At 43.9% G+C, this 23,079-nt stretch overlaps 1 protein-coding gene across 2 annotated transcripts; it reads right to left on the reverse strand.

Moving 5' to 3' along the window:
* Positions 1-6,664: 6,664 nt before the first annotated feature.
* Positions 6,665-22,246, reverse strand: LOC119651928 (putative defense protein 3). Of its 2 annotated transcripts, XM_038055763.1 has the most exons (4): positions 22,167-22,246; positions 21,822-22,099; positions 21,270-21,489; positions 6,665-6,883 (listed from the first exon to the last, which is right to left on the reverse strand). In XM_038055763.1, the coding sequence occupies exons 2-4, from the start codon at positions 22,036-22,038 to the stop codon at positions 6,754-6,756; spliced, it is 567 nt and encodes a 188-aa protein (XP_037911691.1). In that variant the 5' UTR covers positions 22,039-22,099; positions 22,167-22,246; the 3' UTR covers positions 6,665-6,753. The 2 variants fall into 2 exon arrangements, with proteins under 2 accessions (XP_037911691.1, XP_037911690.1); XM_038055762.1 differs by having other exon boundaries at positions 21,822-22,220.
* Positions 22,247-23,079: the final 833 nt, after the last annotated feature.

Here is a 23,079-nt window from a genome sequence, read left to right on the forward strand (position 1 = left end):
CGAAATATTCTGCTACTCCTCATGTGCTCTTTCCCAGAGTTGATTGATTTCGTAAGGATCATTACCATTTTTACAACCAGAGCGTTAGGATTATCAGCAAGGATGCGCCAATAATCCTAATTACGAATTATACCATCTATTTTAATAAGTATTTCGATTCTGTGTGGAGTAAAAGGTTGCACATGAAATGGGTTTGAAGGATCTTGTTATTTTGCTCAGTGCCATGCTCGCCCAAATGATTGAAACCGATTTATGTTGGTCTCCCCTTATTGGTTTTAGGATAATCTTTATCGGACCAGATTATTGGTTTTAGGATAATCTGGTCCGATAAAGATTATTGGTTTTAGGATAATCTGGTCCGATAAAGATTATCCTAAAACCAACAATGGGAGAGGCCTAATTTCAAATTGAATGGGTTGCTCCCATATTATAGAACATAATAAAGAAATTTTTCTACTAACTTCACCACATGAGAGTATCTCTACACTTTAAAACAGCATTGACTCATTTTTTATCCATATTGTATATACAGCGAAGCTCACGCAGCCGCGACCTCGGAAAAATGGAGTGCATCTCTCAAAGCGGATGTGGAAGTTTGGAGAAAGGTGGCACTATGAAAAGGAAAAAATGGGTGGAAGATAAGACTGATGGTCATCGTCATGTCGAAACGAGGTGAAGGATCATATGCTAACATTCTCAGGAAAGTGAACGGAGACCCCGAACTCTCCAATTTGGGCAACAATGTCAGTCACATTGGACAGACTCAGAAAGCAGACCTTAGATTGGGCCTCCAGAACTCCAAGGATGTAACCGCGGATCAGTTCTTCAACCAAATCGGAAAGTCGGTAAGACATGAAGCCAACGTAAAAGCTAACAGACAGGAGATATATATAAGATCACCACGGAAAGCCTACGGTGGAACACAAACCGCAATCATCAGCCTACCAGTGGGGACAGTACTCAGAAGAGAAGAGAAGAAGAATAGGCTGGATTATGTGTTGACTTAGGGAGCGGGTTATATTGCAAAGGTATGCACTTGTCCAATTGATAGGCCGAAGCACTGCTGGAGATGCGGAACGAAAGGCCATACCAAGAAGGACTGTTTAGCTGACACCAAATTGGTTACTTTACAAAGCGAAGGGGGTTGGACCATCGGCACATTGCAGGCAGCATAAGGTGATCGGAATTCAAGAAAGCGCTCAACCCAACCCGCAGATAAAATATACTCCTTTAGCTTCCCCCACGACTTCCCGAGACGTTCGCATTTCTCCTCTATTGTTTTGTGCCAGCTGCACTTGGGCGACCTCCTCGTCGGCCATCTTGAGTGTGTGTGGCTTATTCATTGCCACTTCTACCTTCCGATCACAGTGCCTATGAGTGAAAGATCTGTGTGCCGATCAAGCTCTTCGTTTGAGATAGTGTCAGTCCAGCATATTACAACGCAGATACATATTGACGAAGGCTTGGAGCCTATGGACTTAAAGTCCACCCAACTACTGGCCTATACTGACGATATTGACATCATCATACATGAGGACTGACAAGATCATAGTTTTGTACAGAAAGAGCTTTGACCCTATGGTGAGACGTTTCGAGCGGAGCAGTTTTTGTAAGCTGAAATAGGCTCTGTTGGCTGAAAGCAACCGTCCGCGGATTTCATCATCGTAGCTGTTATCGGTTGTGATGTTCAACCTTAGATGGGAGAAATTGTCAACGGTCTCAAAGTTGTATTCTCCTATCCTTATTCTTCCTGTTTGACAAGTGCGGTTTGATGTTATTGGTTGGTTCGTCTTCCGTGCTGACGTGCTGACCATATATTTTGTCCTTCTTTCATTGATGTGCCCAAGATCTTGCGCCGCCTGCTCGATCAGGACGAAGGCAGTTTGTACGTCCCGGGTTGTTGTTCCCATGATGTCGATAACGTCAGCATAGGCCAGTAGTTGGGTGGACTTAAAGAGGATCGTACCTCTTGCATTTACTCAGCATCACGGATCACTTTTTCTAGGGCCAAGTTAAAGAGGACGCATTATAGGGCATCCCTTTGTCGTAGACCGTTGTTGACGTCGAATGGTCTTGAGAGTGATCCTGCTGCTTTTATCTAGCCTTGCACATTGGTCAGGGTCAGCCTAGTCAGTCTTATTAGTTTCGTCGGTATACCGAATTCTCTCATGGCCGTGTACAGTCTTACCCTGGCTATGCTATCATTGACGGCTTTAAAGTCGATGTATAGATGGTGCAACTGTTGTCCATATTCCAACAGTTTTTCCATCGCTTGCCGCAGAGAGAAAATCTGATCTGTTGCTGATTTGCGTGGAGTGAAGCCTCTTTGATATGGGCCAATGATGTTCTGGGCGTATGGGGCTATCCTAGCAAGATAGAGGAGAATATCTTATAGATGGTATTCAGCAACGTGATACCTCTATAATTGCTGCACTGTGTGATATCTCCCTTTTTATGTATGAGACAGATAATGCCTCGTTACTAGTCGTCAGGTATTGATTCGCTGTCCCATACCTTGTGCACAAGTTGATGAACTACTTGGTGTAACTGGTCGCCTCCATATTTAATCAATTCGGCTGTAATTCCATCAGCTCCTGGCGACTTATGATTTTTTAGCCGATGAATTGCTTGGACTGTTTCTCCTAAACTTGGTGGTGGTAGTATTTGTCCGTCGTCTTCAGTTGGCGGAACCTCCATCTCGCCGATGTTCTGGTTGTTAAGTAGTTCATCAAAGTACTCAACCTATCGCTTCAATATCCCCATTCTGTCGGAAATCAGATTCCCCTCTTTGTCTCGGCAGGATGAGCATGGAGGTGTATAAGGCTTCATCCTGCTGACTTGTTGTTAAAACTTCTGTGCCTGGTACGGTTGCTCCCTGTACTTTTCTAGTTCACAGACTTGTTGGTTTTCCCGGCTTCCTTTTTCCATCTGTGAAGTCGCTTGTCCGCTCGACGGAGTTCGTGATAAGTCTCTGCGTGTACCCGCGTTCTTTGAGAATGCAACATTACCCGGTATGCGGCATTCTTCCGTTGCGTTGCTAGCTTACATTCATCGTCAAACCAGCCGTTCCGACCCTTTTTTCAGCTGGGGCCAATTATGTTTGTGGCCGTATCCATGATAACGTTTTTCAGGTGATTGTGAAGATCATTTGTTGATGTTTCATCTCCAGGTCCTTTGTTCACTGCGGTTATTGCGGCATCCATTTTCCTCTTATAGATGTCGCGGAGGGATGTGTTGTGGATGGCTTCAGTGTTCATTCTCACCTGATTGTCAGAGGGGATTCTTGGTAGTATTGTTATTCGAGCTCGGAGCACCATGCCAACGGGATAGTGATCCGAGTCTATATTGGCTCCCTTATATGTTCTGACATTCATCAAGGGTGAGAGGTGGCGGCGTTCGATCAACACGTGGTCAATTTGGTTGAAAGTGGTCCCGTCTGGAGAGGCCCATGTATGTTTGTGGACCGCTTTCCGCGCAAACCAGGTACTTCCAACAACCATTTCGTGTGACCCTGCTAATTGAATAATCCGCAGTCCGTTATCATTTTTATTGTCGTGTAAGCTATGGTAGCAAACGTATTTCCTGAATACGGGCTGTGATTTTGATATCATATCTGGAACATCAACAACGGTCTACGACAAGGGGATGCGCTATCATGCGTCTTCTTTAACCTGGCCCTCGAGAAAGTGATCCGTGATGCTGAGGTAAATGTAAGAGGTACGATCCTCTTCAAGTCCACTCAACTACTGGCCTATGCTGACGATATCGACATCATGGGAAGAACCACCCGAGACGTACAAACTGCCTTCATCCAGATCGAGCAGGCGGCTATCGGTGCGAGATCTTGGGCTCCACATCAATGAAGGCAAGACAAAATATATGGTGGCAACGTCAGCACCGAAGACGAATCAACCAACAACATCAAACCGCACTGGTCAAACACGAAGAAGAATAAGGATAGGAGAATACAACTTTGATACCGTTGACAATTTCTCCTATCTAGGGTCGAAAATCACAACCGATAACAACTACGATGATGAAATCCACGCACGGTTGTTGTTAGCCAACAGAGCCTATTTTAGCTTACAAAGACTGTTACGCTCGAAACGTCTCACCATAGGGTCAAAGCTCTTACTGTACAAAACTATGATTTTGCCAGTCCTCATGTATTCCTCGGAAACTTGGGTTCTTAGCAAGAAAAATTGCCAATTCTTGGCCGCGTTCGAGAGAAGAATCCTCCGAAGAATTTTTGGCCCCCTACATGAGGATGGACGATTCCGTAGTCTACACAATGACGAAATCTATGAGCGATACCATGACTGTCCGGTTGTGGATAAAATCCGGCTCAATAGGTTACGGTGGGCGGGTCACTTAATCCGTATGGATGAGGATGATCTCACCCGGAAAGTCTATAAGGGAAATATCTATGGTAGAAAAAGAAGACGATACAGACCCTGCCTGGGATGGAGTGGTGGCGTAGGTCAGGACGCGAGAGAGCTTTTAGGGATATCGAATTGGTGGACCTCGGCGCAAAACCGGGATGTCTGGAGTTCCTTATTAAGGCAGCCCTAGACCGGATACCGGTTGTTGCGCGTTGATGATGATGATGATCTGGGATAGGCTTCGAGGGTTCGTTCTACTGCCTCGTAGAAGGTATCCTTCTTTGACTCTGCAGTCTCCTCTATAGGGTCGTGAACGTTAATGAGGTTTATATTTCTAAACTTGCCTCGCAAGCGCAGAGTGCATAGCCGTTCGCTTATGTTTTCAAAGCCGATAACAGTAGGTTTAATTTTTTGGCTGACTAAGAAACCTACTCCGAGCACATGGTTTACTGGATGGCCACTATAATATATGATGTAGTGACTCTTCTCTAGGAAACCGGTCCCTGTCGAAGGCATCTCCTGTAACGCTGTTACATCACCCCTATATTGGCACAGGGTATCGGCTAGCTACTTATCAGCTTCATCTCTGTACAGGGAGCGCACGTTCCATGAGAAAATGATCGATATTCTCAGGCGAGTTATTTAGCGTATCTGCCGTCTGATCAGCAAAATAACTTTCTCACTGTCGAGCAATAGCTGGATCATACAAGCGGTCGATGTTTAACTTGGGCGGTCGTAGTTTCCTAAACTGGCGGGAAGTGGTGGACCCATCATTACCTTGGAATTCAGATCACACTATCACTTTTAGGAAGCATCCCCTGAACTGCGTGCCATTGTTCGTTGAAAGCATCGCCTCCACTATATTAGCAGTCTCTGTTGGTGCCTAGCATTCAGTCTTGTTAGAACTGATGAAGAGAGCAAGTGGTTCCCGAAATATCGGTTTTTACAAGTTTAATAAATATTCCTAGCGAATCGTAAAGGCAAGTCTTAATTACCAGGCAGAACGTATGTAGGGGCATAAAAAATGCAGAAATTCGCAAGGTCAGACTCAAATGATCTCTGGCAACATAGATGGGATGAGTCTACGAAGGGTCAGTGGATGTATACGCTCATTTCCAAGATTAGGATGTGGCTTGAGGGGAAGATGGGGAGACCAACTACCACTTTACTCGGTTCCTCACGGGACGCGGTGCTTACTACAGGCAGTATCTGCATCGCTTTGGGTTGGATGGTGTATCGAATTGTCCTAGATGTAGTGGCATACCGGTGAATCCAGAGCGTGTGATGTTTGACTGCCACGGTTCCCATTTGAGAGAAGGAATCTGAACCATACGTTGGGCAAATTTGACAAATTTTGTTGCGGAGATTCTGAGGTCGAAGGAGAGCTGACTTAAGGTTTCCTTCGCAATCGTAAGAATGCAGGAGGGGGTGCTCAAGGAGGAAAGAAGGGAAGACCCGAAAAGGATCAGAAGGACGAGTGCTTAAAAGCGAATCCACCTTGCGTAATAGTGGTTTCACGGGATTGAGCCTGGATAGATGGGAGGTGGTTTTTAGTGGGTATGATTCCCCGGTGCGGTGGAGCTGGAGTGAACGTGTCTTTCAAAGATATTCCACTTCCATGTACAGAAAAAAAAAACATATCTTCGAATTTGACAATATATTAGGAAGAAGAATACAAAACTTAACTATGTATGAATTGGGAAAATTGCATCGTAAGTTGTTATACGTACAAGGGAACAAATTATCTTCGAAATATCGGTGTATGCGAACCTAAATAAAAACATTACCTAATAGTAAAATGGTAAGACATATCACAATCACGGAGCTATGCTATTGATATTATGCAGGCGCTTAAATTAGGTTACGAAAGGTTAAACTTCCTGAAAAAAGGCGAACGCATAGATCCGTACGATGGGAATGCATAAAGGAGGAGTTCAGTAAAAGAATGCAAAGGTGGCGTCGGTCTATTCGAAAGTCTCACTGAACTCTCTTCCCTTAGCCTTTCATGTAAGCAAGCTGGTCAATTACTTATTACTCTTCATTTTATTAATTTACGGAATTTTGAAGTCTTCGGCGCTTAGGCTACCTACAATTCTGCCGTCTGTATTTGGTTTGATATATTGGGATCTATAATAGATATTGCAAGCAAGTCTGGTGTAAACCCCATCCTTTTCTAGGCATGCAAGGGGTAAGAAATCCAGCCGTGGCTCCTTTTTCTTTCCTTACTTCTGAAATGTCGAATTTTTGGCAAAGAAAGCAGAACAACATTCAGACATACACACTCTATTTTTATTAAGAATATCTTCAAGTCCACAATTTCATCACCTTAAAGTAGCACCGACATTTGTTAAACATTATTTTAATTTAAATATTATTTCTGTTGATAGTGTTGTTGATGTTGCGGACGATGGTATTGCTGCTGTTGGGGTTCATAACTCGGGGCAGCTACCAAGGCTTGCACGTTGGCCCAAAATGTTCCGTAGTCTTTAACAACAGCTCCACTGAAAAAGGAATAAGCTCGTGATCAAGATCAAAAAATCTAAAGTTCCTGTTCCATGTTTTGTTTGTATATATTAAATTTCCAAACTAATAAATGATTTAGTTACTGCAAACATTTCCATATTTTGATGTGCCACTCAACGTTTGTAAATTCCATTCCATCTGCACAAATAAATCTCAGGCTTAGTCAAATTTAATCAATCATTCTCACACAAACCGGACATTTTATTCGCACGTTGGGTAAACATGAAAAATGGCACGAATTGCATCAGTTGCAACCTGAATTCATTTGTAAGCTGTTTGCGAATATTTATTATTGGATAGAGTGAGCCTACGCAATGGGGTCTCCAGTGCCTCGGCTTTCACTAGGCTGAAATCGCAACCGGCAGCCTTTAATGGATCAACTGGTAAAGGTTAATCCGTTGGTCTTCCCAAGCTTTGAGTTGTAAAAAATGTCTAATCTTATGACATAACATCTATTGCGTGTAGTCAGATGCGGGTACTCGAGATTTATCTTGATTCAATCCATTTTGATATGAGCAGGTTGGTGGGTATGCTGCCGGTGGGTAGCAGTTGATGGACTTTATACCGAGAGCAAAGAAATTATACTTGAGGTAGGTGAATGGGTTGATCCATAAGGACCCTTCAAAAAGGTGATATTGGTCCTAATCGTATCCTTTTTCAACATTGAAGTGTTTCACTACCTTCCACCTTTTGTGCAATTAACCGGGTTTTCAAATAGAAGTGCAATTTCCTAGAAACCTATTCAACGTTAAAAATCTCTTACGAAGCCTATTGCAAGTAAATTATGGGAACTATCTCTGTGACATGCCTTTCACTATATTTAGGCACTAATTGCGCGCTTTACGAGCACTAATGTCTGTCTATCCGAGACTGTGGAGCAGATAATGTGGTTAAAGGGGTTCGCTGACTGCTGCAGATAGGCGTGTGGCAAGTACTTCAGAGTGTCGTAATTATCACAAAAAATAAGTCTCATTTTCGACCAACATATGTGGTTACTCGTATGATGATATGTAGCAGAAATGTAGATTCATGAACTTTTAATTTTAGCTTTAATACTTTCATCTCATGACATCAATGATGGCGATATACGACTGATATGTACATGTGGAGAGGTCAAATAATAATCAGTGAAATTCTGGCTTTTATATGCCGTAACAAAATAACAATTTTGGTAAACGTTGGTCGTGCTGAAGTTTGTTTCCTGAAAAAACCGCTTTACTCTGCTTCGGAGTTTTTTTTAATGATTTGACCGATGTGAAATCGTGTGCAGAAGTTTTGGGAGGTATTATCACATGCGACAAGCTAGAAAATGCTGGAGTGAAGGTCGAGTCTATTTGGTAGGTTAGCATTTTGTCGACGAGATAAAGCCGGAGCTGGGAATTAGACAAATTTGCCCAGATGTGTCAAAGATTAAGGTGGGGGCCAAGGATACACATTAGGTACGATAGGTTTTGTAGTTTTATTAAGTGAATTGGGTTCCTGACCGCTTCATTCGAACGTTGCTAGAATTTAAATCATCATCATCATCAACGGCGCAACAACCGGTCTAGGCCTGCCTTAATAAGGAACTCCAGACATCCCGGTTTTGCGCCGAGGTCCACCAATTCGATATCCCTAAAAGCTGTCTGGCGTCCTGACCTACGCCATCGCCTCATCTTAGGCAGGTTCTGCTCGTCTTCTTTTTCTACCATAGATATTGCCCTTATAGACTTTCCGGGTGGGATCATTTAAATCATCAATTTAAGTCGTTTACTGTTATTCAAACTCCGTTTTAATGTCCATACATTCAATAAGTCAGACTTTCACTTTAATATAATACTGACATTCCAAATATACTTTAGGGTACGGAGGCTGTTTAACGCGAAAAAGTGTTATGTATGCATAATCCTGCGGAATTCTTCACACAGGTTGATTGGGGAGCACAATCAGATCCCCGCATGAGAACCGCAATGCTACTAGGATGCAGGATCTGTATTCATATCAGTGGGTACAAGGCCTATCTAATACATCTGTTGCAATCAAAGTGATATGACCGTTGAATTGTAAAGCATGACTTTCATGGGTGAAGCGAATTCGAGCTCTGCACGCGCGCACGCACGCTGTAATCACAACCACCATGAAACCTAGAGAGCAGAACTGCAAATAATACGCCTGGAAACATATCCTTCAGGAAATCTCCTGGGGTGTATGCTCTCAGAGGATCATACCAGTTCCCATGGTATCAAATAACCTGTATTTAGGCTTCTTGGCAAGTGGCATTTCATATAAAAACTCGTGCGTATGATGTGAGGACGAGAGACTTCCTCATCTAACGAAATATCTTAGATTCGTATATGTATCGCAGATTTTCCGTTACTGGATGTGGTGCTAGCCGATGCAATTGGAGTACATCTTCTTCTTCTTCTGCAGCCTTTATCCCGTTCAGAAGCGTGGCCGGCTCGTTCAGATTGGTTTCGTCATTTGGTTATATCAAATGCCTGATCTGGATGCAATCTCGAGGCTTTCAAATCCCCATCCAGCATACCAAGCCACCGTTGTTTGGTCGCCTACCATCGACTTCGATGTTTAGACCAATCTAGGGGGAAAAGAGAGGAGAAGTAGATTCTTCATAAATGCGAACTTTAATATTCCACGCGAATGTCAATTATTCTCGTTAATTATGACGTCAGCATCTTATTTGCATGGGCAGTAAATTTGCGCGAAATTGTGAAGTTTGAACTGCTATAACTTTGGCGTTAATGGCCTGATTTTCATGAAGTTTGGCACGTATATACGAAATATAATCCTGTATGCTGGTGCGGTAGTCCTATGATGAATGTGAATCTCAATTTCGAAAAGTTGGTAATATACTATTAGTAAGTTTATTTGAGCAGATATCGGAATAGCACGTATTTTGGGGGCTAGATTTCATCTGAGTGCACCTTCCTGAGTTTTTTTTGGATTTTTTGGCTGGGTAGTTTCCGAAAATGAGTCCTGTCTTACTTTAAGTGTATACATTTTGATTCCTTACTCCTTACTCGCGCACTTCACAATTCACCTCAAAACTAATATCAAATTCGGAAAGTACTAATTGAGACCTTTCATTTTCACATATATATTGGATGAAAAAATGTTTACATCCTCCCTTTACATATATGGGTGAGCCCCCTTTAAACAGCATGTAAATTTATGTCACTCACTGTATGCGTGCAGTTTCATAGTTCCCACATGTCCACCAAATTTCGTTCGGATCGGTTTAGCCGTTTTGGACTTTTGGAATGACGACTAATGGTTCTATCCAGGGCAGAGGCGACTCATCAGACGCTGACTCACCCATGCCTTGGGAGCAGGGTTTCTTCTGTCTTTTTCTTTTTTTTTTGAATATTTAGGCGCTATGTCAGAATGAGGGTCCATGCCCCAAAAAAGGTGAGAGTAAGTTGCTCTTCATTTGGTCTGATGCAACATAAAGTAGATGTGGACTTAGGATTCCTCATATCCCAAACAAAAAAGGTAATTGAATATGAATTTAATAATCCATTCAACAACTGTCTTCGTTTGGTATTTGAACGACTTGTTTTTTATTGACACTGGCCGTCAACTGATCCAGTCTCACTGAATTTTTTAATTAATGTCTCTACATTTGATGAAATTACAAGATCACTCCGATTATATTTTATATGAAATTTTCAAGCCGTGACCGCTGAACTTTCATTATTTTTGAGATAATATTCAATAAAGATAATATTCAATAAAGACACGTTGTTCTATCGTGTATTTTTTCTAACCCTTAACGTCACCTGTCAAATTATTCTTTGTGCCGTTTTCAGCCCTTTACTGCACAAATGGTGGCAAATTCAAATCTTCCTATAATTTTGGGATACTCTATATATTCAATTGCTACAAATGCAATAATACATTTAGAGCTGCACCGGATGTCATGCTCATGGCACTGGTAATACCCAGGCATACAGTTGTCTGCAGTAAGTGAAACAACTGAAGGTTGGACCTTACGCCACAACACCACCGATGCATAAGTGAACATTGGGCTAATGACATTATTGGAAAATACAGTATCCACATTGCTACATGGAGCGCACAGTCAAAAGTCCTTCAATATGCGAGAACATTCCCATTGCCCCCTTTCCAGATTTGGGTCCTCTATCTGTGAAACCAAGGAATGAAGAATAGACTTAGTTTTCACTTAGTAGTTCCGACCTTAGCGCCATCTCGCGAGTTTAACGCTTAACCAGGCTTTCCAAATATTTCAGCGAAAATGACGTTACACTGATCTGTCTGAAACTTCTCGGGTGTGTCTAGTCTACTGCATCTAGTGTGGTTCTTCCCACATTCCACATTCCGATATTAGAGCAGTTGCGTGCTGTTTTCCTTGTTGGAGGCGGAAGCGAAGGTTCTGACAGGCAAAATTTAGATTTCCTTTTCTCTTCTTTCGAGTGAAGTTTCCATTTGTCGTGCCTTTTTTTCGTTTCCAGGAAGAATTAGTCAACAGTGCTGCCAACAAAGCCGTAGTCGGGTGTCCTGTTTCTTTCATTATAAGAGCTTCTACACCTTCCTTTCTAGTTGACCGAGCGAGTTTTTCACTGAAGTGGAGGGCATGTCGTCAGCAGATTTCTTTGTAGGGGAATAAGAATACATGAGCACGAACGGCGAGGTAACCCAAGCTTGCACGCAAAAAAAAGCTTCCTCCAACCGCAGCTTAGTTAGTAGTTCCCGAATTGTGGTCTATTCCAAAATTTTCTGGAATATACCAATATACTGTTATTAAATTTATTTGGTCAGATATCGGGATTGGATGCTTTCTGAAACTCAGATTTTATATGAAAGTACTGTCCTAATTTTGCTCACATTTTCCAGTTTGATAGCTTTTGACAAGTTTGTTCTTTGTTCTTTCTATGGTTACAATGCATGCATGACAGACAGGGTTATTGAAGAAGGTAGAACATCAGCTGATTATCAAGAAAGTACGATGATTCCAATATGGAAAAAGAAAGGTAATTCAGCTGAATATTCAAATTACTATCCGATCCGGTTACTGTCCTATACCATGAAGATTTTTCCATATTCACGAAATCGTTGCAATAACCGTGAATCAAGCCGGGTTTGTCAAGAACTGCGGAACTACTGACGCAATACACCATGCCAAGCATCGCCCTCTTTACCTTGCATTTCTGGATCTGGAGAAAGCGTTTGAAGAACTCATCTGGTAGGCCGGCAACACCTAGTACCAGAAAAGTTCGTGCGCTGGGTTAAATTGCTCTAGCATGATTAGAAAGTAAATTTCGAAGTGTGGCGGGTGTATCAAAAGCGCTTTGTATTTCTGTCGGCGTTGATCAAGGAGGCGTCCTCTCATCACTCCTCTTTCTTCTTGTTATGGGCATTGTCACACGGGGCATCCAACGTCCAAAGTCCTATACACTGCTTTATGTAGATGATACTTGTTAAATAGCAAAAGCGAGCTCGAGCAACTTGCCCATAAAAGTTATGATCGCCTCATGTAACACGATATCAGATTGAATCTGAAAAAAAACTGAATTTTCGACGACCGATCCCAATGAAACAGGTATTATCATGGCCAGTAGCAGTGGATGTCGGGGTGTTCCACAAGTGGTGTGCTTTTTAATCGACGTATCAAAGAACGTCTTAAATCTAAAATTTACCGCAATGTCGTCCGTTCTGCCGCACGCTATGGTCCTGAGTGTTGGCCGAATAAAAAAGACAATAAACGGTGTCTTGCGATAACAGAGGCGAAGATGTTACGTTGGAATAATGGCGTGGTATACCCTGATCATATCCGAAATGAGGATTTTCGCGGTGGATATGGGACTGCACCGATCGTGGAAAAATGGCGAGAGAGGCGTCTTCGATGGTATGGTTATGTATTATAATTCGCGCTAACGCTAAAGAAAAAGGAGAACAGACAGACTGGCAAGGAGTTGAAAGAATAGTACGGGTCACAAAGTACCTGCGTTCGTTTTATCGTATCTTAAAAATTGTAAAAATTAGTGAAATGGTAGGGAAGGATGAAAACTGCGGTTACGAATGGTAGATCGTCAAGACTAAAGATGAGGAAATGAAGAAGGACAAGACCATTGGCTCTATTTATTAAATGGACGGAATGCTCAGTGAGATCCGGTATAAGATTAAGCCCGAAGATTGTAGAGCAGAGCTGTCTCCCACACGGAAAAACAACGGCGGCGGAGTCCTCGTTGCATTAAGTTGAAGATACGAGAGTACGTTGTGTAAGGCGACCAAGGGGCTACTAGGAGAGAAGGTTCTAGCTTCTAGTCTAGAGCCCGTGAAGCGAAATCTTGACTGTTTCGCCGGAAAGATTTTTTTTTACGCCGGAAAGAAGAAAGTATCAAGTGTGAATGTCCAGAGGTAACCAATGCTGGGATAGATATCACCTTCTTGGTTCCAAAAAAAAGAAACTATTTACCGATAGAAAATCAGAAATGGATAGGTGTTATATAGTGGACAAATGTGTATAGTCCCCGCTAAGCGTTTCAGATCTTTAGACTATGGGCATACGTCTACAACTTGGTAAGGATCTGACAGAAGGACACTATGCCATAGATGCGGCCAGGCTCACAAGCTGCTAGTGCAATTCGTTGTGGAAGAAAAATCTGATCTAGTGCTAATTCGCAAACAGCACGGGAACAAGGATACTGCTTCATGGCATCTCGACTTGTCGAGTACCGCTGCCCACGCCCTTGCGTCGGAATCACTGATCACGTTGGTGGATGGATGCGAGTTTTGGAAGATTCGGCAAACGCCTACCAATAGATCGCGTTCGAAGTGTTTGACGCTATTTGTCGGCTGTGAGTGTGACCATCGGAAGGTTCACACTGGAGGACGAACGACCGCTTGCAGCACAGCTTTTTAACGCTTTAAACCACAATGGCAGACCACAGATTAGGTAAAAAGAGATTCCGCATCGCGATAAATAAAAGCAAAGCTGGCTACTGGCCGGACTTAGTCGAAGAGGAAAATCGAGATCTATGGGGATTCGGTTATAAACTTGTCATTCGGAAAATCGCCACTCTGCGGAAACCCTGAAATACGACTAGATGAATCGCATTGTACGGGAAATATCCCCTAAACAATCCGTGTGGGTTTATCACAGCAGTGCGGATGGCGCCAGGTGCTGATGTTATCTTTGTTTTTTTTTTTTTGAGCAGGTGGAAATCTTTAAAAGACACTGGTCTGGACACTAAAACCAAATCACCCCCGACTCCCTCCCTGCCCCGCGGAACCACCATAAGGTATTACATCACGGGGCGGAGTCAGCTCACTCTAGCTTTGTCACCTTTCTTCCACACGCGGCGCACGTGACCGCGCTTTTCTCCTTTCCATCATGGAGTTGACCGCATCCCAATTCTCTTGATGTGCTAGCATTTTCGGCACCAGATTTTCTGGTACCAGCACCTCCTCTAGAGTCTCCTCTAGAGTTTCCTCTAGATTCCTCCTTTCTTCCACAAATCTCGGACAGTGGAAGAATACATGCTCTGGATCCTCTGGGACTCCATCACAATTTGGACAGCCGGGTGAGGTCTCCAATTTAAGCCTGTGAAGGTATTGGAGATATCCTCCATGTCCCGTGCGAAACAGGGTGAGATTATAGTTAATCTCACCGTGTCGTCTCTCTAACCACTCCTTGATGGCAGGAATGAGCCTGTGAGTCCGCCGACCCTTTCCCGAGCGTTCCCACCGCTCTTGCCATCTATTTATGGATCTCTCCCTTTCAGCGTTCTTCGTCTGCAATAAGGGAGAGATTGACTTCGCATGGTATATATTCGCCATCTCATCTGCCAAGATGTCAATCAGCATCATTCCAGAGATGACGAATGCTGCATCATCTGAGACAGTCCTGAAGGCAGAGCATACCCTCAGAGCTGTCCTCCTGTAGACTGCATTCAGTTTGCTAGTACTAACTGGTATCCGCAACGCCTCGCTCCAAACTGGGGTCGCATAAAGCATGATTGAGGTCACCACCCTGGCTATAAGCAACCTAGAGGTATGCCGTGGCCCTTCCACGTTCGGCATCATCCTCGCCAGGGCCATACTAGCAGTGGATGATTTATCACAAACATACTGTACGTGTTGCTTAAAGCTGAGCTTCCTGTCTATCATCACCCCCAAGTATTTGATGTGATGTGGATGTGATAATATGATTCCCGATTCTAACACAGGCGTAATTTCTCTTCCGGCGCTTCGTAATGAGGACCGCTTCTGTTTTTTCCTCCGCAAGCGTCAGACCAGAGCTCTCTAACCAGCATTTGACAGCACTGATTGCCTCGCTTGAGTATAACTCAGCATCTTCGAGATGCTTTGCGACAACAACCAATGCTATGTCGTCAGCGTAACCCACCACTGTGACTTTCTCCGGAAGGGGAAGATTAAGTTCATCGTTGTACATGATGTTCCACAGTAGTGAGCCCAATACGGAGCCCTGCGGGACACCCGCGGAAACAACATACTCCTGGGGCCCGTCATCGGTGTCATACCAGAGCCTCCTTTCAGTTAAGTAACTATCGACGATAGCAGCGAGATAGGCGGGAATACCAACCTTCGCTAAAGATTTCCGTATTAGATTCCAATTAGCCGAATTGAATGCATTTTTCACATCCAGGGTTACTACCACGCAATATTTGCTGGTACTACCCTTCCCATGAATTGCATCTTCGGCCAAGCCAGTAACCAATTTGATGGCATCAATGGTTGATCTGGCTTTTCGGAACCCATACTGCCGATCTGAAAGGCCGCCTTGGCTCTCAACAACCGAGAGTAATCTATTATAGATTACCCGCTCTAACATTTTCCCCACCGTGTCCAAAAGACATATGGGTCGGTATGACGATGGTTCACCTGGAGGTTTACCAGGCTTAGGCAGAAGTACCAACTTCTGTCGCTTCCTTGCCGCTGGAAATATTCCCTCGGACATGCACGCTTCGAACAACTCAGCGAATACGTCCGGCCTGGATTTCACGGCAAGCTTAAGGGCCTTATTCGGTACTCCGTCCAGGCCCGGCGCTTTATTGTCTCCTATTCCACCACAGATCTCCAGCAGCTCGTCTCTGGTGACTGGCGGGATTGCCGTCACATTCAGAGGTGGTTGGAATGTGTCGGTGCTCTCCTCTTGCTGGGGGAATAACCCTTGGATGATTTTCAGCAAGAGGGTGGGACACGTGATCTGCAGAGAGGAACGGCCTCTGAAGCGTCCCATCACGATTCCATAAGCTCTTCCCCACGGGTTTACGTCCGCTTCTGAGCAGAGCTCCTTAAAGCATTTTCTCTTGCTTCGCTGGATGGCGAGCTTGAGGGTTTTGCGGGCTGCCTTATAGGCGCACTCTTTCTGCCCTTGTTCGACTCTACCTACCGCCCTCTGAGCTGCTCTTCTGGCTCGGTGGTAGGCTGATCGAAGACCGGTCAGTTCATCATTCCACCAGTAGTTTGGTCTTCTACTGGGGAATGAGCACCACCTAGGCATGGACGCGTCACATGCTTAGGCGATGCATTGGGCCAGATGGACGGCTCTTTCCGTCGAGGTACCTGCTTTATCAGGTTGATCTAACCACACTTCTATGAAGGTCTGCTCATCCAAAGATTTTGCAGACCAGCCTGAAATTTTTTTCGGCTTCGGGCATGATAGCTCTTTGCCCTGAGGCTCGACACATGTCTCAAAGAAGATTGCCTGGTGATCGCTGTGGGTGTAGCGTTCGCTGACGCACCAGGACATACCACGCGCTAGCGAAGGGCTGACAAAGGTCAGGTCTACAACCGAGCCTGACCCCCCTTTCTGGAAGGTGTTTACAGCACCTACGTTAGCCAAAACCATATCCATCTGCGTGAAAGCTTCTATTAAACTGCGCCCCCTAGCATTCGATTCTCTGCTACCCCACTCTAGAGCCCAAGCATTGAAATCACCAGCAATCACCTTTGGACTTCGTCCCCTTGCGTCGAGAGCAAGATTATCAAGCATTTGCTCGAATTCAGGCAGTGTTAAACTTGGTGGGGCGTAGCAGCTGTATACATATACACCACTTATTTTCGCCCACACAAAGCCACTGGCTGCCTGACTTGCAGTACATTGTATGGCCTGTCGACCACAAGCCCATATCGCCGGTCTACCAGTCGAATCTGTGACCCATACGCCACCGTGACGGTTTCTATACGGCTCACTTATGATGGCGATTTCCATCTCAGATTCGAACGTGGTCTGCTCAAGTAAATCCTGAGCGACCCTGCAATGATTCAGGTTTATTTGAATAAACCTCATTTTCTTATTGCAGTGAGCGCCTTCCTAAATTCCGGACATTTACTACTTCCGGCAATATGCTGGGTATCCTGTCCCTCTTTCACCTCGCATAATAGGCATTTGGGGACCCTATTGCACTCCCTGGCAATATGGCCCTTCTCCCCACACCTTCTGCAACGATCGGATCGATCAATGTTGCTGGTGCATACCTTGGCGAAGTGCCCAAACATGAGGCATTTAAAGCACCTCTTTAGTGAAGTCTGTTCCCTTAACAGGCAGACAACCCATCCAATCCGAACTTTTCCGGTTGCCAACAACTTCTGCGCTGTCTCCCCTGGTACTCGTATTGTGGCCGTTTGAGTACCGCCATAGGCTTTTCGAAAACTCACAACAGACTCCTCGGCAAGGTCTTGCAACTTGAATTGCTCCTTCAGAGCAGCACAAATTTCTGCCTTTGATGTTATTTCATCGAGATCTTTACATTGTATGTAGATCTCATGTTTTTGGGCACGCACTGCGGCATTCTCCCCAAGTGAGTCCTTCACCCGAGTGCGAAAGTCATCAGCCTTGCCCACGCTGGATCTTTTCAGCTCGAACATGAGATCCCCTCTCTGGGTTTTTCGGATTCGATTCACATTTCCGCTCAGATCTATTAGGTCGGGATCCGCTTTGACCTTTCTGAGTATCTCCGCGTAGGACAGATTGCCCTTACTGGAGATAACAATCGCATCTGGACGGGTTCGCACTTTTGCTTTTCCTTTCGCTTTTTTGCTGGTAACTTTAGTCCATCCATCGTTTTCGTTCGTCTTGGGCTTCGCAACGCTGGTCGACTTTTCTACATTCGCTGTATGCTTTCCTCCTTCTGCGCTGTTGGTGTTGGTTTTCAGGATGTCCTGTCCGCCTTTTTTTCTCTTAGGCGCCTGCTGATTATTTAAAGGATCCGCCTCTTTTTCACGTACTCGCTTATTTCGCTGGGATTCGATGGTAGTACGGTTAGGCGTCATTTGGGTTGCTTGCGACACTGTTGGCACAGCGGGGTTTGGCGTATCCTTGGTGTTATTTTCCTCCATCTGCGATCTGTTATAGAGGACTCTAATAGCCCTCACCATATTCTTTATGGCTTGGTGCACGTTGTGCTTGTCCTTGATAAACTCGGACAGCTCAACTATTTTTGCCCCAAGCTGGATAAAGGGTAATTCCTCCGGATCGGGACTCCGCTCCCTATAAGCTCCGACAGGGTTACTCCTTTTATACGCTGCTTCACTTTTGGCGGTTGTTGATCTTGCCTGTGCTTTAACCTTCATCGTCTTTAGCATTGGTGGAGATCTCAAAGTTGATGAGCTTCTTTTGAAAGGATCCTTTTCTTGTTCCTGGGGCACCTACTGCTGTCGCGCATTTTGAACATATGTGGTGGGTGTTGTCACGGTTTTTGTCGTCCAACGATCCGTCTTCAGTTCATCCTTGTTTGTTCTTACTACTGGTGTTCTCGGTAGAGTCGTACTTCGCTTGAACACTTCCTTCTCCAGATCCAAATCACTTGTAATATTATATGCCAAGGTGGCCAAGTTGTCCACCACCGAGGCACTGCGGTCGGGGGATATCGACGGTCGGGACCCCGCTTGCTCACTCCCAAAAGCCGCCGGTACTGGGGTTCCGAGCCCCTGCACCGTAAGTTTACTCCTTCTCTCGTCTTCCATGGTGGTTTTATGTTCTGGGTATCCTTCCCATAGCCATTTTGGTCCGCGCACCAGAGATGAGCAAACACTAGCCCATGCACAGTCAGAAAAGAAAAGTGCATGAACACATATTTACACATCAATAGGTATGCCCCAATCCGCCAGCTGGGGTCGCGCCTGATGGGAGATCTGGCCACTCCGCACAGGGGTGCTGATGTTATCTCGGCACTAGTGTATAAACTGGTGTCCCACTATCGGCCCTACTTACAGCTCGGGATGTTCAACGATATGTATGCTTTATACGGCCGGGAAAATGCTGGAAGAGCAGAAGAGAGAGAAGGAGTAAATTCGTTAATCGTTACGTGCAACCGGGGACTTATCGTTCAAGTTCGATTTTAGAGCAGAGAGATCCACTTTGGATGCTATTATTGAGGTCGTGGAAGTGGTTAATCGCGCTGAGGCACACAGACGCCGATCCCCATGGGTAGTGCTCCTCCTAACACTTGATGCCAGAAATGCCTCCAATTCCGCTCCATGTACTAAAATATCTGTTTCGGATATTGAGGGATTATCTGACAGCTTCCTGCTCTGTGAGGCGCTAGGGGCCAGAGGAGGATGGAGTCAAATCGGGGCAGCTTAGGGCTGGACCTCTGGAAGATTTAGTTGATAGTCTCCTAAGACTGTACATGCTAGAAGAGTTGCGCTTGGTCGGTTATGTAGCTCATGTTGTGGTCCTTGTTGGCGGAAACATTGTTGAACAGGGGCGAAGCAGACTTAGTGTGTTGATGCGACGGGACGGATGGATAACTGCTCATGGTTTCAGCCTAGCTCTGGAATAAATGGAAGTAGCTATCTTGACCAAAAAGAGTATCCCGACCTTGCTTTCCATACCGGTTGGCGAACTGCTTATAGAGCCAGACCCAACGGTTAACGCTCGACTCGAACTGAGCTTTTTCGAAGGCTGTTGTTGGAGTCTTGATCTCAAGTTGGCTCATACCAAGAGACGTCTTCTTATTAGTGCAATGTAGTCGATTCTGTTCTATGGCAGGAAGGAAAGGGCTGGTGTCCTTGGCAAGAATGCGTTTCGTGAGTTTTGGACGAATACAAGCGTCTCGGATAGTACTTCGGGGAGCTGAGGCGTATTTCAGCGAATCGCGATCGATGACGCATAGACCTGGTTGGCGTGCCATTAAGGGATGAATGGTAACTGTGTGGCACCTAGAGATTTACCACAACCATAAGCACTCTCAAATTCAAAAGTGAGATATACTTTTGCTCTCGTGTTTGATAAAACTAAGCGTGATATTTTGATTACATGTGCACCCTGGCCTATTACAGTTATTTTAAGTAGAATTTGTGATACTTTGAAGAGGTAATTTTTGGTAAAATTCTCTGTCTCGCAACTAGTTTGTGACATAGGCTTGTTTTGTCTGCATATTAGATGATGCGGTGGAACTCAGTATCGATTGCTGAGCTATGCTATTATGGTAGTGTGTTCTGATATTGAATTGGTTAGGGGCCCTAACCTGCCAAGTAGAGAAAACTTCTTCTAAAAGTGTTCTCACTTTTAATTTGCTTTCACCTTTCACTCGGAATTCCAATATAAAAAACATTAAAAGTTTCGTCACATAATATCATGAATTGGGTATGATCCATCAGTTGGCTACGACCTTGCTAGTCGCAGTACTGCAGAGTGGTAGCACCTCAAAAGTTTTTCTTTGACGCCTGACGAAATCTTCTCGAAGGCGAGTACCCCAACCATTGATTTTTCTTTCAGGGGCAGATAGTGTGTGTGTTTTGATTATATTTAAATATAAAGAAACATTTACTATCAATTTTACCGACAAGATATATATTATACATATATATAGTTGATTGTCGAAATTTTCACTATGTGAATCATGTTTATATGGAATTTAGTGTAGTTTTCCTACATGGAATATTTTATCGCACATGCAAGCGGATGGAAAAATATTTGAGAAGAGATATATCTTTTCATCTAATCTTCTATATTTAAACTTTTACGCACATCGCATGAGTACTCGTATCTTTGCAGCCATTGCACCGCACAGCTTTTGTGGCTCCTTAGGTATATTTACCGTCATTCATTGCTTCTTAGCACGCAATTGACCGCAGAGCGAATGTCGGTCAACTTTTTCTAGTCCAATATTATGCAATAACATCATACGACCGTTTGAGATTGAAGATATAACTAGAGTTCATACTCAGTAAATGGAGTATCTATGCTGACTATCTTTCCATGCACATTCAACGTATTCACTGAATAAGAGAAGTAGTGTTATACGAATTCCTGGGTATTATGCAGGTCCATTGATGTATTCAATGGTACTTGGCTACACATTCATAAAAAGTAAAAACAAACTACGAAACAAAGCTACATGAACATAAACTTTACAACAGTACACTTGAACTTACGTAAAGTAAACATGGCCCGCCTTGTCCTGGGGTGCTTTCCATACAAAAGTAGCTCCTATCTTATCCTTGGGGTCGGCGTGTGTAATGGATGAACACTCGGGGATGGTCTTGGTATTAGGGCTCTCGTCCCATTCGCCTATCCATTCGTTTGTTTCTACATCGCGAGCTTGGAGGAAGAATCCGCGGAATGGATCCTTGGTACTGGTGGCACTGATTTGAACTAGAAATTAAAAGCAGGAAGAGTACTTGTAGATGTGAGGAAGCGATACCACGGGAAAATTTGAAGAATGTTAGCACTACATTTTTCATTCAACTACACTATATTTAGCGTATCTTTCATTTAATCTCCATCTTGAACATAAGCGCAGCTATTATGCTCGTAAATCAGGTTTTCTGCAGTTTCATCGTAAAATCGGTCAAGGTGGTCCTCTAAAGCTCGAGAGTATGGAATTTTAGCCAACGCCGGAAATCAGTCATAATTGATTTCTTTTTCTCGCGAAAATTACAACATCCGTCTATTCTTTTATTCTAATAACGTCATTCAAAAATTACCGTGAATTTGCTGACCCGGCCGATAGGAATCCGAACTGGCAACCACTTGATAAGGGAACGTTTCGGGAGGCTGTGACCTTGCCGCTCCATGATTAGGTTGATTGGCACGTTTTTTTACACAAGTATCGGCTGGCGCTCCATCAGGAAATGCCAGTCCTAAATGGAGGTTGGTGAATCCTAGCAGGGCAAAAAACACACTTTTCATAATGAGCACCATTTCGGGTGGGATTGGAATGCCAGCAAAATAAAACGTTCTGATTAAAATTCACACTGAATCACTATAATGGGAACGTTAATTGGAAAAATCCATTTAATGAATAATCCTGGATCTCAGATACAAATTACACTTCAAATCTTCTTTCCGTGATGCCGTCAGGCCTGAAAAATCTTTATAACGAATTTGAGCTTCTGACATTATAACGGACTTTTTAAAGCCTTTCCCTTTCCTTGGATTGAAATCTGTCGATTTAATGGAGTTGAATGGCATTTTTTTCACGCGTGCAGATAGTTGTATCTAATTCATGTGTGTACACTCGCGGTGCTAAAAAAGCGTGGATCATATGCTTATACGGTTGTGAGAAACAATTTTTAGATGAAAATTATTTTAAGCGTTAATGCGTCTTGGTCTAAAGGTTAAGTTAAATAGTTTCATGTGTAGTCCAGGATCATAAGAAAGTTTTAAAAATGTTATTCGTACAAAGCTCAATGAGAATTACGTAACTAAATCTTCTTTATAGTTAAGTAGCTAAAAAATGAACCTCACGCGGGTGTCCAAGTGCTATCCTGGCTGAATACTTACTACTCCGGTAATGCTTCACTTTGATAATCAATCAATAATCCGTTTTTCCTTCAAAATTTCTTTGTATATATTATTTATTATGCTACAAAACACGACCTAGTATTCTAGTATCCTTTAATTTTTGCCAAAGGATGAAGGATGTAACGACAAAAGAGTTGCACCGTCAGAGAGTGTGACTATTGCGGCCCTCCCTTGCACAAGATACATTGGTGAAAGTGGCATGGAGAATCAATCTAATTACACAAAAAAAATCGACGAAATGGCAAGGAAGGAGGTAGAACTGATTGTGGCGCAGCACACAAATGCCTTGCTCACCAGAAAAAGAGGCAGCGAAGGCTAGAATACCCGATGTGACACTGGGATGCTCAAACAAAGAGGAAGCTTTGCCAAGTAGCACGACTGACGGCGCGACAGCAACTCCAATACCTCGTAGTGTCTCCATTCCGGAAAAAAAGCCCA

This window comes from Hermetia illucens, chromosome 3 (genome assembly GCF_905115235.1).
Source record: "Hermetia illucens chromosome 3, iHerIll2.2.curated.20191125, whole genome shotgun sequence".
NCBI classification, from domain to species: domain Eukaryota; kingdom Metazoa; phylum Arthropoda; class Insecta; order Diptera; family Stratiomyidae; genus Hermetia; species Hermetia illucens.